At 42.6% G+C, this 13,604-nt stretch overlaps 1 protein-coding gene across 1 annotated transcript in view; it reads right to left on the bottom strand.

Annotated features, from left to right (window-relative positions):
• Positions 1 to 13,604, bottom strand: part of tsnare1 (T-SNARE Domain Containing 1) — a 96,940-nt gene that overhangs the window by 8,194 nt on the left and 75,142 nt on the right. Inside the window, exon 11 of the mRNA XM_084157245.1 lies at positions 7,456 to 7,565. Within this exon, the coding sequence (XP_084013371.1) occupies positions 7,470 to 7,565 (96 nt within the window). The 3' untranslated portion in view covers positions 7,456 to 7,469. The remainder of the gene's footprint in view (positions 1 to 7,455; positions 7,566 to 13,604) is intronic.

Here is a 13,604-nt window from a genome sequence, read left to right as displayed (position 1 = left end):
TGGTTGCAATTTCAATTTAATCCTCCAGAAACGACAGAACAAATAATGCAACAAATATTGTGGTTAAACTCAAATATAGAAATTGACCAAAACCCCTTTTTTTTAAACAAATTTAAATAAAAAAAAGGCATAATCTTCGTAAATGATATCATCGGTAGGACTGGTGGAGCTACAGTGGGGAGAACAAATATTTGATACACTGCCGATTTTGCAGGTTTTCCTACTTACAAAGCATGTAGAAGTCTGTAATTTTTTATCATACGTACACTTCAACTGTGAGAGACGGAATCTAAAACAAAAATCCAGAAAATCACATTGTATGATTTTTAAGTAATTAATTCGCATTTTATTGCATGACATAAGTATTTGATCACCTACCAACCAGTAAGAATTCCGGCTCTCACAGACCTGTTAGTTTTTCTTTAAGAAGCCCTCCTGTTCTCCACTCATTACCTGTATTAACTGCACCTGTTTGAACTCATTACCTGTATAAAAGACACCTGTCCACACACTCAATCAAACAGACTCCAACCTCTCCACAATGGCCAAGACCAGAGAGCTGTGTAAGGACATGGCTGGGTCTTCCAGCATGACAACGACCCGAAACACACAGCCAGGGCAACTAAGGAGTGGCTCCGTAAGAAGCATCTCAAGGTCCTGGAGTGGCCTAGCCAGTCTCCAGACCTGAACCCAATAGAAAATCTTTGGAGGGAGCTGAAAGTCCGTATTGCCCAGCGACAGCCCCGAAACCTGAAGGATCTGGAGAAGGTCTGTATGGAGGAGTGGGCCAAAATCCCTGCTGCAGTGTGTGCAAACCTGGTCAAGACCTACAGGAAACGTATGATCTCTGTAATTGCAAACAAAGTTTTCTGTTCAAATATTTTTTTATTGAACACACACAAGAATGGTGTATAGGTATGAAAGACATGTGTACAGTTCTTATCTAAACATAAGAGAACAGACATGAACAACAAGACCAAGAGTTCTGGACACAAAACTAATATTACAAAACACGACATACAGAACAGGGACAGGTAGAAAGAAAAAGGGTAGATGTAACCCCCCCACTTATACCCCCCTTTATCCCCCCCCCCCCCCCACGCTGCCCAAAGGTAGATTACAATATGACAATTGAGAGTGCGTTAAAAAGTACAAATTCACAGCACCGACTGATCCAGGTAAGAGAGGAAAGGCTGCCAGATTTGATCAAATGTTGATAATTTATTGTTCAGAATATATCTAATTCTTTCTAAGTGTACAGTTTTTGCCAATTCGCTGAGCCATAATTTGGTAGAGGGCGCTTCCCTCCTTTTCCAAAACAACAAGATAAATTTTTTTGCCGAAATGAGACTGTAAGAGATGAGTTGTTTTTGGGAGTTGGTTAATCCGTTTAGGGAATCGGACACTCCCAGGATTATCAGAAGCGGGTCTGGGTCTATTGAAGTCTCCAGAACTTCAGAGAGGACCCCAAATATTCCACACCAATAACCATACAGACTAGAGCATAGGGCAAAGCAGTGGAGTAGTGTACCCTGCTCAGCCTGACATTTATCACACATAGGGGATGTATCAGGAAATATCCTATGCAGTTTAGTTTTGGAATAGTGTAATCTGTGTAATACCTTAAATTGTATGAGACGATGTCTGGAGTTAATGGAGCAGGTGTGGATATACTCCAAGCTATCCTCCCAGTCTGCCACCGAAATATCAGTCCCTAGTTCTTCCTCCCATTTTGCCTTAATGGCATCTGTAGAGGGTGTGCTAACAGATTGAAAAGCGTCATATAGACGAGATATCAGTTTGTCTGAGGTGGGGCATATTTTTATGCATCCGTCAAACATGGAAGGTTTAGCATTCTCAAATGTTGGGAGGTGTTTTCTAACATAGTCTCTAATTTGTAGGTATCTGAAAAAGTTACTTCTGGGAAGGTTATAAGTTTCCCTCAGCGCTTCAAAGGAAGCAAAGGTCCCTCCTATATATAAATCCCCTATGGTACTTATCCCCAACTCTCCCCATCGCTCAAAGGTGTTATCAAGGTTAGAGGGGGCAAAGGAGGGATTCCTGGCAACAGGGAGCATGAATGATATTGGTCTAAGCTCAAAGTGGACTTTAATTTGCTTCCAGATTCGGACTGTGCTATGTATAATAGGATTGTTATGGTAAAGTGACATCTCCAGATTGACAGGTGACAAAATCACGGCACCAATAGAGAAGGGGTGACACTCCTCCCGCTCCATGCTAAGCCAGCTGGATGGCAGGGTTGCGTCATCCAGCAACAACGTAACAGCGCGGAGGTTAGCGGCCCAATAGTAAAATATAAAATTTGGGCGAGATAATCCTCCTTCCATCTTGGATTTACATAGGTGTTTTTTACCTATCCTGTGTGTTTTATAATCCCAGATGAAAGGATTGATAATAGAGTCCAGTTGTTTATGAAATTATTTAGGTATGAATACTGGGATGTTCTGGTATAGGTAGAGCAGTTGTGGGAGGAAGACCATTTTAATGGCATTAATTCTTCCGAGCAGAGAAATTGGGAGAGTTCTCCAAAACTGTATGTTTGCCTTGAGATTTTGCATCAGAGAAGGGAAATTCTTTAAATAGTAAGGAGTATTGTTTGGTAACTACAATTCCAAGGTAGATACATTTTTCTGAAGATAACTTAACTGGAAGATGTTCTAGCCAGGAGGTGTTTTGCAACCGTATGGGCATTAATTCACTCTTGTTCCAATTTATTCTGTATCCCGAGAAGGTACCAAACAAATTGATCACCTCAAGAATAGCTGGAATACTAGCTTGGGGTTCTGTTACATAGAGGAGAATATCATCTGCATATAGGGAAATCTTATTTAGAGTAGTGGTCTAAGGCACTGCATCGCAGTGCTAACTGTGCCACTAGAGATCCTGGTTCGAATCCAGGCTCTGTCGCAGCCGGCCGCGACCGGGAGACTCATGGGCGGTGCACAATTGGCCCAGCGTCGTCCAGGGTAGGGGAGGGAATGGCCGGCAGGGATGTAGCTCAGTTGATAGAGCATGGCGTTTGCAACGCCAGGGTTGTGGGTTCGATTCCGACGGGGGGCCAGTATAAAAAAAAAAAAAATTATTCACTAACTGTAAGTCGCTCTGGATAAGAGCGTCTGCTAAATGACGTAAATGTAAATGATAATGATATCCAACAGTGAGTTTAGCTGTTAGGATACAGACTGGACAGGCTAATTTCTAGTGTCCATGGTCACTGCTTGATTAGACGAAACCCCTTGAAACCCCTCTCATTCAGCACCCCTGATTTCAGCAACCATTCCTCCCCATACACACAAAGACCTAGTGTAGTTACAGTTAGCAGTTAGCACATGGCACTGACATGCACATTGAGAGATCTCACTCCCCAAATGAGTCTGTAAACAAGATGTGAAGGTGGCGCGGGCAACATAATTTGCAGAAATAAGTGTCAGGATGCAGTTATGGTGTTATTTAGTGCACCATAAAGAGCCAGGCTATTGATTCGAGAGCAGAAGCGGCTCCACAGTTATTTCTGTCGTTGTCACTCTCATTAAACTGATGTATAGTGTTCACTATTCTCCTCTCTGCCTTTCTGCCTCTGTATCTCTCTGTGTCTATATCCTCTCTAACCCTCACTGTGTGTTCATAGTTCGTACCTGTCAGTATTTCCCCTCTCTATGTCTATGTAATGCTGTGTGTGTCCTTCTGTCTCTCTCTTTCTTTGTATCTCTGTCTTTCATTATGTTTCTGTATAACATACTGTAGTCTATTCCAGCTAGAGTATGTGGGAGTACTGAAAAGCGCTATACAAATAAAGTTATTATTATTTGTTATTATTATTATTATTATTATTATTATTATGTGAGAGTACTGTAGTGTAGTACCGGTACTTTCTTCAAAATCAGTCAACAGCATCAAGGAAAATGAAGAAGGCCACAACAAGTAACAAAAATGGGAGCCAAACTGAATTTGTTGTTGGTACATACTCGGAACGCTTAATTCTGTTTAAACCCTGTTTGTTCACTTGGATCCTGTTTCTGGTACAAGAACTGGCGGACTGTACCAGGCTTATGGCTGCGTCTGCTTTGGCAAGAACCCAGGGGGTTCTGCTAAGCCTGTACTCTTCCCCTTCTATAGGGCTCAGTACACACACACACACACACACAAACACACACACACACACACACAAACACACACACAAACGTAAGAAATTCAATCTCATTTGCTGCAAATTATTTGGTACGACTTGCTCCACAACCCTGCAAACCCACTAATCTGTGACCTGAGAGAATCAACATGGGGAAGATAACTAGAGAACACCTACCAAAAGGCCTCAACCTCCAATTCAAGATGAACCAATTGGCTGTCCAATACAGTGACTATGATTGTGTTTGCGTGTGGATTTAGGTGTATTTGTGTAAGTCAGACAAGAGGCCTACATTTAATTCCATCAGTGGTAGATAAAGACGCCAGACTGTGGGTTTATTCAGATTAGTTACGTTATAATTTAAGGAAAATTGTGGTTTCCCATCAACATCCAATGGCGTTTATTATTTAATAGTGGCCAAAGTCTTCTACACTGATTATATCCGCTGCTGAGCATTATTACCACATTAGAAACTGATGGTGAGGGTCTTTGTTTCTGTCACAAAACACAAAGGTTGGAACAAATCTGTCATTTCCTGTAAAGGCAGAGAGACATTCTTCAACCTTTTATGCTAGCTACACAATGAGCTAACCAACCTTCACAACGAGCTAACCAAACACATGAGACGTTCAAGCTGCTAGATGCCAGCCTGATAATTTGGAGCACTGATTATGTGAAGATACAAGTGAACAAAAATCATTACTTTTGGTTGGAATTCCATTTAAATTTCATTGTCCAAACTGAAGAAAACAAATATGTCTGTAAAAAGAAAATATGAAGGAGCTACAAAACATTAAGAACACCTGCTCTTTCAATGACATAGACTGACCAGGTGAATCCAGGTGAAAGCTATGATCCCCTGTTAAATCCACTTCAATCAGTGAATATGAAGGGGAGGAGATAGGTAAAAAAAATATTTTTAAGCTTTAAGCCTTGAGACAATTGAGACATGGATTGTGTATGTGTGCCATTCAGAGGGTGAATGGGCAAGACAAAAAATGGAAGTGCCTTTGAACGGGGTATGGTAGTAGGTAAACATTATGTGGGTAAAACAAAGCGTGAATTAAAAGCACGAATCTCGGAGCATCGTAGCACCATTAGGTGCAAAAACTCGACATACCCAGTCGCTGCCCACTTTTTGGAAGCGAACCACTCAATTTCGTCCCTACGTTATATCGGCATCGAACATGTCACCCTCCCTAGGAGAGGGGGTGACCTCGACAACTTATTGTGATTAAATGAGAGGCTGCCTGGATCTTTTATTTAAAGACCCTTGCTCCCTTCGGTCTCAACGTAGACTTTGATTTGAAGCCATTCTTATGATTATTGTGATTTTGCTATTCATTGTAAATGTTTGTGGGCCTATGTAGCCAAGTTGTATCTATGATCGTATGCTATCCATGTTTTTTGTATGTTCTGTTTATCTGTGAATTAACCAATGCTATTAGGCCACACCCGGCCATGATTACAGACACCTGCGTGTGTCCTTTGACACTATATAAACTAGTGACCCGCAGTGTTTGTCATTATACCCTGATGAAGACAGCTTGTCTGTCAAAACGTTGGTTATTAGGAAATTAAATTATTGCATCTGAGCTCCTAGAGTGTGCGGCTTTCCTTCTCTTTTTCAAGTAGGTGTGAGGCGCAACGGTTTGTGTCAAGAATTGCAATGCTGCTGGGTTTTTCATGCTCAACAGCTTCCTGTGTTTATCAAGAATGGTCCACCACCCAAAGGACATCCAGCCAACTTGACACAACTGTGGGAAACATTGGAGTCAACATGGACCAGCATCCCTGTGGAGTGCTTTTTGACACTTTGTAGAGTCCATGCCCCGACGAATTGAGGCTGTTCTGAGGGCAAAAGGGGAGGGGTCCAACTCAATATTCGGAAGGTGTTCCTAATGTTTGCTATACTCAGTGTACACAATGGCTTGCTCTGGGGTAAACACACATTGAGCAAGAAAAAAGGAAAAGAAAAAGGGAAATACTCAAGTAGTGGTTGCCTAACCAACAGGGAAACTGAAGTGGTTAAAAGCCTTTTCAGATCATACCAACAGAAGTAATCGGAAATTAGGAACGTTAAGAGAACATTGATTTACCCATCTATTTCAGCACAGTTATATATGAAGATAAATCCTTTTACCTCCAAATTACCTATTGACAGAAAATACTTAAAAAGCAATATGCGTTAAAAGCAAATACGTCAAGCTGAGAAAAAAAAGCAAACTTTGCTGTTTTGAAGGTCTTGTTGCTATGAACGTTGCTAGTCAATGTCAGTCACTTTCATAGCGTGCCCTCTGACTATGATTCCAATTATTGATCCAATTTAAGAAAGAAGCATTCTTGCACATTACTGACACTCCAACTACAAAGCTGTGTTTTCGTAGAATCCCTATACATTCTTTGTTGACCCCAAATCCTTTATCACAACATAAAACTACCACCACTGAAAGCATCCTTAAAGGAGAAGTTAGCTTTTTAAAACCAAATCTCTTTTTATATAAATGGCATGTTATGGAAGGGTCCAGACACTATTTTTTGCGATTTCCCTTGTTTTTGATAAACTTTCCCCAACCAGCGATTCAGTTAATCATCCTCGTTGTGCAGTACGGGGGCTCTGAAAAAATATGAACAAATGCTCCAAAAACACCCAAATACATCCTTTATAAACAGAAACACTCTTAGTATAGTGATGCAGGTCTTAAATGTTGTATACATGAAATTGTGTCATTCCGAACATTATCCGTAACGCTATATTCAATTTTGTGCTACTCACGCTGTTCCATTCTTTGTGTAGCCTGCTGCTACAATGGACAGAAAGGTATCGCTCTAGTCACAACAAAATTGAATATAACTTTGCGGATAATGTTCAAAATGACACAATTTCATGTCTACAACATCTAAAGACCTGCATCACTATACTGAGAGCTTTTCAGTTTCTAAAAGGGCTTATTTGGGTGTTTCTGGAGCATTTGTTGATGTTTTTCAGAGCCCCCATACTTCACAATGAGGATGAGGTAAGTTTCTCAAAAACAAGTGAAATCGGAAAAAAAAGTTTCTGAACCCTTCTATAATATGCTATTTACATTTGGTTTAAAATTATCTTTTAATGTGTAGTGCCATATTCTCAGGGTTTGCACTGCGTTTCAGGCCTCTATACAGGTTACAATCAGAATAGAATGTCAATATAGCATTCAATATGCCAATATAGTACCTGTATAACAATATCAATACTAAGTAAAGCTCAGGTTTTTGGGCTGCCGCTGTTTTATAAACACCAGTAGTGTTGGATGGTTTAGGAGGCTTACCTTTGGGGTTGGTTTCATTTTCTTGCTGACACAGCGATGATGATGATGAGGAGGGTGAGGATAAAGCCTCCCGCCACCAGCATGTAACACTTCCTCTTCCTAATCTGCCTCTGTGGGTCAAATCAGATTACATTAAATCAGAAAACTATATAATCTGCAACATATTCAATACATACAAAAACACAGACATTTCATCTCCTCCCTGGAGTTACACATCAAATACTTTCCAACATTCCCTACTAAATAGACACCATGCAGGCACCCATTGTAATACCAGGTGAAATGGCTGAAACACAATTTTGGGTTATTGGGTTACCTTAGGTTTCTACATCAGTAGAATCAGTAGAAATCAGTAGAACATCAGTGTATTTAGAAACAATTTGTCATAAGACTTGATTTGAGTTTGGTCAAGTGCTTGGTGGTTAATGATGAGAGAGCCCAATAACATTTACATTTACGTCATTTAGCAGACGCTCTTATCCAGAGCGACTTACAAATAGGTGCATTCACCTTATAGCCAGTAGTACAACCACATTACAACCACTTTTCTTTTTTTTTCTTTTTTTTTAGGGGGGGGGGGGGGGGGGGGGGGGTAGAAGGATTACTTTATCCTATCCCAGGTATTCCTTAAAGAGGTGTGTTATCCTCCCATGTTCATAACTCTCAATGTGTAGTAAAAAAAAAACTAAAATCTGGTAAATAAATAGAAATGAAAATAACTAGAATGGAGAACAGGGGTTAGAGATAGTTATATATTTCCCTGGCTCCTAGCCTCCTCAGGCGATGGGTGATGTGTCAGAGCAGGGAGGGGAGACCAGAATCTATGTTGTTTTCAAATGCTTTTTCTTTCTCTTTTTCCCTCCCCGTTTTCCCGCTACAAAGGCAGTGAGAGCGGCTGCTTTAGACCAGAGCTGGGGCTGGAGTCTTTAAATCCTGACGCGCTTCAAAGCAATTCATCTTCTGAGACTCCAAACAGACTTTCCATGTGGAAAGAGAGAGAGAGGAGAGGGGAAAAAAACTGCTGTCGAGTAATTTTCAGTTTAAACGTTCCACTCCACAACAATTTGCATAAACAGCCCTGCGTCTGTGATAAGAAGATTGGTAATTTTCAAAGGCTCTGTGGGGATTGAGAATTAAAAGCCTTTCTCCACTATCTCCTCTTTGCAGCTGGCCACCACAGATTCCCCGGCTTCTCTCTCACATTTCCTTATAAACTGTGCCTTCTAAACTTTCTCTCCCATCCGCTCTCCTCCTCCCTCTGCTTGCACACAGCAGTCGCACGGTGCCGAGTCTCTCTCTCTCTCCCTTTCTCATCCCTACTCCACTGTTATTTAGGGAGAACAGAAAAGTAAATAAGGTAGAGAGGGAAAAAAAATGGCTTACTATAACAAAGGATCTGTTGCAGTATTTTTTAACAGGAATTTTCCAGGCACAGGGCCGACGGAGAGGTGAGGTGAGAGAGGGATTGGAGAAGGAGGCACACAGAGAGTAGAGGGGGGGGGGGGGGGTGTGTGAGACAGAACTGAGACAAAGAAGAAACACTTATCACTAATTTCCTAATCCCCAGGAAAGTGCGTCCTGTAGGCCTGTGGTTCATGACCATGTACACTGCAGTCCCCTGGGAGGAGAGGGGAGTAGAGAGGAGAGGATCTCCCCGGTTCTATTACGCTCAGTCTGAATGCCCAAGAACAGGACAAATCTTAACCTCAAGCATTTGGTCAAATGACTCCTCATAGTTTCATGTGTCTATTCTTCGATTGCTCCCCTGTCCCCATCTCCCTATCTCTCCCTCTCGCTCTCCCTCTCCCTCTCCCTCTTTCTCTCTCTCTGCCGCTTGCCCATCCGCGCCTGTTCCCGCTGGCTCTCATCCCTGATCCTCTCAGTCTCAGTGTTGTCATTGTCATGGCAAGGTCCTAAGAAATCCCCTTTGTCAGCATAAAGGTCTGGTCAAGGACAAGGAGCAGCTGGGTTAGAATGAGATAGAGGGGCTGAAAGAGAAATTAGCTTTATACAATACGTGGCACCTTGAATACACTCAGTTTATCCCAGAGCCAAAGCCAGAGGAGAGGAGTAAGAGCTCTGCTGAAGAAAGCTTGGTCTCTTGGTGAGGATACATTTGGAAACTGTCACAAAAGCCTAAATGTAAACATATTTGTCTGGCTATACCGTAACGTTGTTTCATGTCTCCAAACATGATAATGTGGCACCAGTTGTGTAAATTTCCCAAGCATATTACCATCTAAAGGTGTTCATGCATTTCACAACCATGCCAGGGACAGTGTGTATTGCCTCAGGGTATGGGAAGCATGAGACTGCTACACTGCATCCTCACACACCAAGATGACCCTCACTGCGGTTATTAGCACCAGCAAGTCATGTCAGACCGTATGCCAGCACGCTCCAAACTCATCACCATTTCTCTCATACAGAAATACAATCTCACATTGAGTTTCCAGGAGGGGAAAGCTATTTACCATTTGTGTGACATGAGAAATGTCTTAATAATACAATAATAATGCCACGCAATGATTACTGACGTAATATTATTCCTCCTTTATCGCATCTGGTATAGGACAAATAATGCTGGCTCTGCCTGTAACAAGCTGCCTCCTTTGTAATCGGCTTATGTGAAATGTACATAAAATGTTCAGTCAACCTGATAATGATATTTAAAAGGAGTAGCAAATAAACACTCACGGCCAGTCCTGGGACCCTCAGTGGACGTGCTACTGTGACAGCCTCCCTGTCACTGTCTCTGCTGCATCACCTCAGACTGCACCACTAACCCCCCCCCCTGTCCCCAACCCCCCCCCTGTCCCTGCATCGCCTCTGACTGCACCACAAACCCCTGCCTGTCCCCATCCCTGTCCCTGCATCGCCTCAAACTGCAATCGCCTCTGACAGCACCACTAACCCCCCCTGTCCCCGTCCCCGTCCCTGTCCCTGCATCGCCTCAGACTGCACCACTAACCCCCCCCCGTCCCCGTCCCCGTATCGCCTCAGACTGCACCACTAACCCCCCCCCCTGTCCCCATCCCCGTCCCCGTCCCTGTCCCTGCATCACCTCTGACTGCACCACAAACTACAGCCCAGCTGCACTCTGGTATTCTGGCTGTGTTTCTCATGTATCTGTGCCTATGAAATTGGCTTATTTTGTAAGACAAACACATCGGATGTACGTTAAATGAATATGTACAGTATAGAGCATGTTTTCCCTAGTCAGAATCATATAATGGAAATAATGTAACGTTTTAAGCACCAAGTAGAATTTGGCTTTCAACTCCACAGATGGATAGAGAAGGGGAGGATGTTGAATTGTTGTTAAAGTAGAGAACTGACCTTCTGGGGAAATTATTATTGTCAAAGAACTATATAATGGACAGGACAGCACTGCTGCACCTTTTTTTCCTGCTCCAAGACTAAAAGCATCAATAGATCGGTATGTTGACTGTCTGTCTGCCCAGAGATATTTCCTCTGTGAATGTGTTAGTGTGTAGTGACCTTGTAATCAAATCAAATTGTATTGGTCGCCTACACATATTATGTTATCGCGTGTGTAGCGATACATAAGAATACAAAACAATACACGCCAATCCCCAAAATACAAAGAAAGGAATTAAGAAATATATAAATATTATAATAATATTATTTATAATATCAGTGTCAGAGTCCGGAATATAAATATACACTGAGTGTACAAAACATTAGGAACACCTTCCTAATATTGAGTTGCACCCCCTTCTGCCTTCAAAACAGCCTCAATTCGTCGGGGTATGGACACTACAAGGTGCCGAAAGCGTTCCACAGGGATGCTGGCCCATGTTGACTCCAATGCTTCCCACAGTTGTGTCAAGTTGGCTGGATGTCCTTTGGGTGGTGGACCATTCTTGATGCACACGGGAAACTGAAGGAGCGTGAAAAACCCAGCAGCGTTGCAGTTCTTGACACACTTAAACCGGTGCGCCTGGCACCTACTACCAAACCCCGTTCAAAGGCACTTAAATTCACCCTCTGAATGGTACACATACACAATCCATGTCTCAATTGTCTCAAGGCTTAGCAATTCTTATTTTACCTGTCTCCTCCCCTTCATCTAAACTGATTGAAGTGGATTTAACAAGTGACATCAATAAGGGATCACCTGGATTCACCCGTCAGTCTATGTCAATGTTTTGTACACTCAGTGTATCTGTATATGTGTGTATAGCCACTATGGACAGTATATGAATAGAAAAGGTGTTTACAGCAGTAGTTATATAGAATGAGCCTTAAATAGAATACAGTATATACATATGAAGTGGGTAAAACAGTATGTAAATATTATTAAGTGACCAGTGTTCAATGACTATGTACATAGGGCAGTAGTCTCTAAGGTGCAGGGTAGAGTACCGGGTGGTAGCCGGCTAGTGACAGTGACTAATGTTCAGGGCAGGGTACTGGGCGGAGGCCGGCTAGAAGCTGTTTTTCAGTCTCTCAGTCCCAGCTTTGATGCACCTGTACTGTCTCTGGTAGCGGGGTGAACAGGCCGTGGCTTGGGTGGCTGAGGTCCTTGATGATTTTCTTGGCCTTCCTGTGACACAGTGTGCTGTAGATGTCCTGGAGGGCAGGAATTGTGCCCCCGGTGATGCGTTGGGCTGACCGCACCACCCTCTGGAGAGCCCTGCGGTTGCGGACGGTGCAGTTGCCGTACCAGGCGGTGATACAGCCCGACAGGATGCTCAAAATGGTGCATCTGTAGAAGTTTGTGAGGGTCTTAGGAGCCAAGCCAAATTTCTTCAGCCTCCTGTATGTACCGTATACCGGGGTATTTGGAAACAGCCACTGGATGGTGATCAGGGATGTGCAACTATAGTTATCCTTCACAGAAAATACATTAGTGCTACACATTCGGCATAAAATAGCTTCATTTTCATCAGATGACAACAGAAGTACAACTCTATTTGGCTGGCAGCCACACAACTAAATGAGCTTACAATGAAAAATTAAAAACGATGCATGGCCATCATATTTCTAATGTTTAGGCCTATCATAGAAAGAATGTAGCCAGCATTTCCTAATGTTTTGCTTAAAGTTAATCTAGCATTTTACTGGAAAAAATAGGCTGGCTACACTGAGAAAAGTACCAGAGAAAAGTAGGCTACACTGAGAAAAGTACCAGAGAAAAGTAGCTACACATCAGTCAGATCACGGTCTGCTGATAGAATGCCGTTGGTGAATTCTCATCGGCGTTTAGAAGTGCAACTGAAGCAAAAATTAGTCTGACGCCGAGCAGAAATTACAATAAGAAGCATTTAAGATCTGTTTTTACAAAATGCAGCAAGATATCTCTTATGCGTTTTTATATTTTTTAACATGACCCCTAGTTAAACTTGCTATCTAAGTAAGTGGCTGAATTCATAAGGTGACGGGGCATCATATTATGTTAGCTTTCTGCCATGTTTGAGAAGTCAAAACCCTTTGGATGAGTTTTTTGTACAGCTGCCACTTCTATTTTGATTGCATTTTTTCTCCTCTCTGTTCTTGGCCCATCAGTCTGCTCCTACCCCCCTCTTCTCAAAGCAGAGCAGGCAGGCAGGCAGGCCCATTGCCCTAGCGACTTCAGACTCCACACAGACACAGCATGTAGACATGCTGCTGGAGAGCCAGTACTGCATGCGTCAAAACTTTGTTCATTTGAACAATGTCTCTCATTCACATTCGCTTGTAAATGTCCAAACTCCCCAAACATGACATTCGGTAGCTCCTACCTATATACAGTATGTATAACTTTGTGCATACAGACCTATATCCATCCTGGCCTGCCTTTCGAAAGTTTTTGAAAGCCAAGTTAACAAACAGATCACCAACCATTTCGAATCCCACCGTACCTTCTCCGCTATGCAATCCGGTTTCCGAGCTGGTCATGGGTACACCTCAGTCACACTCAAGGTCCTAAAATATATTATAACCGCGATCGATAATAGACAGTACTGTGCAGCCGTCTTCATCGACCTGGCCAAGGCTTTCGACTCTGTCAACCACCGCATTCTTATTGGCAGACTAAATAGCCTTGGTTTCTCAAATGACTGCCTCGCCTGGTTCACCAACTACTTCTCAGATAGAGTTCAATGTGTCAAATCGGAGGGCCTGTTGTCTGGACCTATGGCAGT

Source organism: Coregonus lavaretus, assembly GCF_964263955.1.
Source record: "Coregonus lavaretus genome assembly, chromosome: 3".
Lineage (NCBI taxonomy): Eukaryota > Metazoa > Chordata > Actinopteri > Salmoniformes > Salmonidae > Coregonus > Coregonus lavaretus.
Note: the sequence above shows the minus strand (reverse complement) of the source record. Positions and strands in the feature narration are given on the sequence as shown.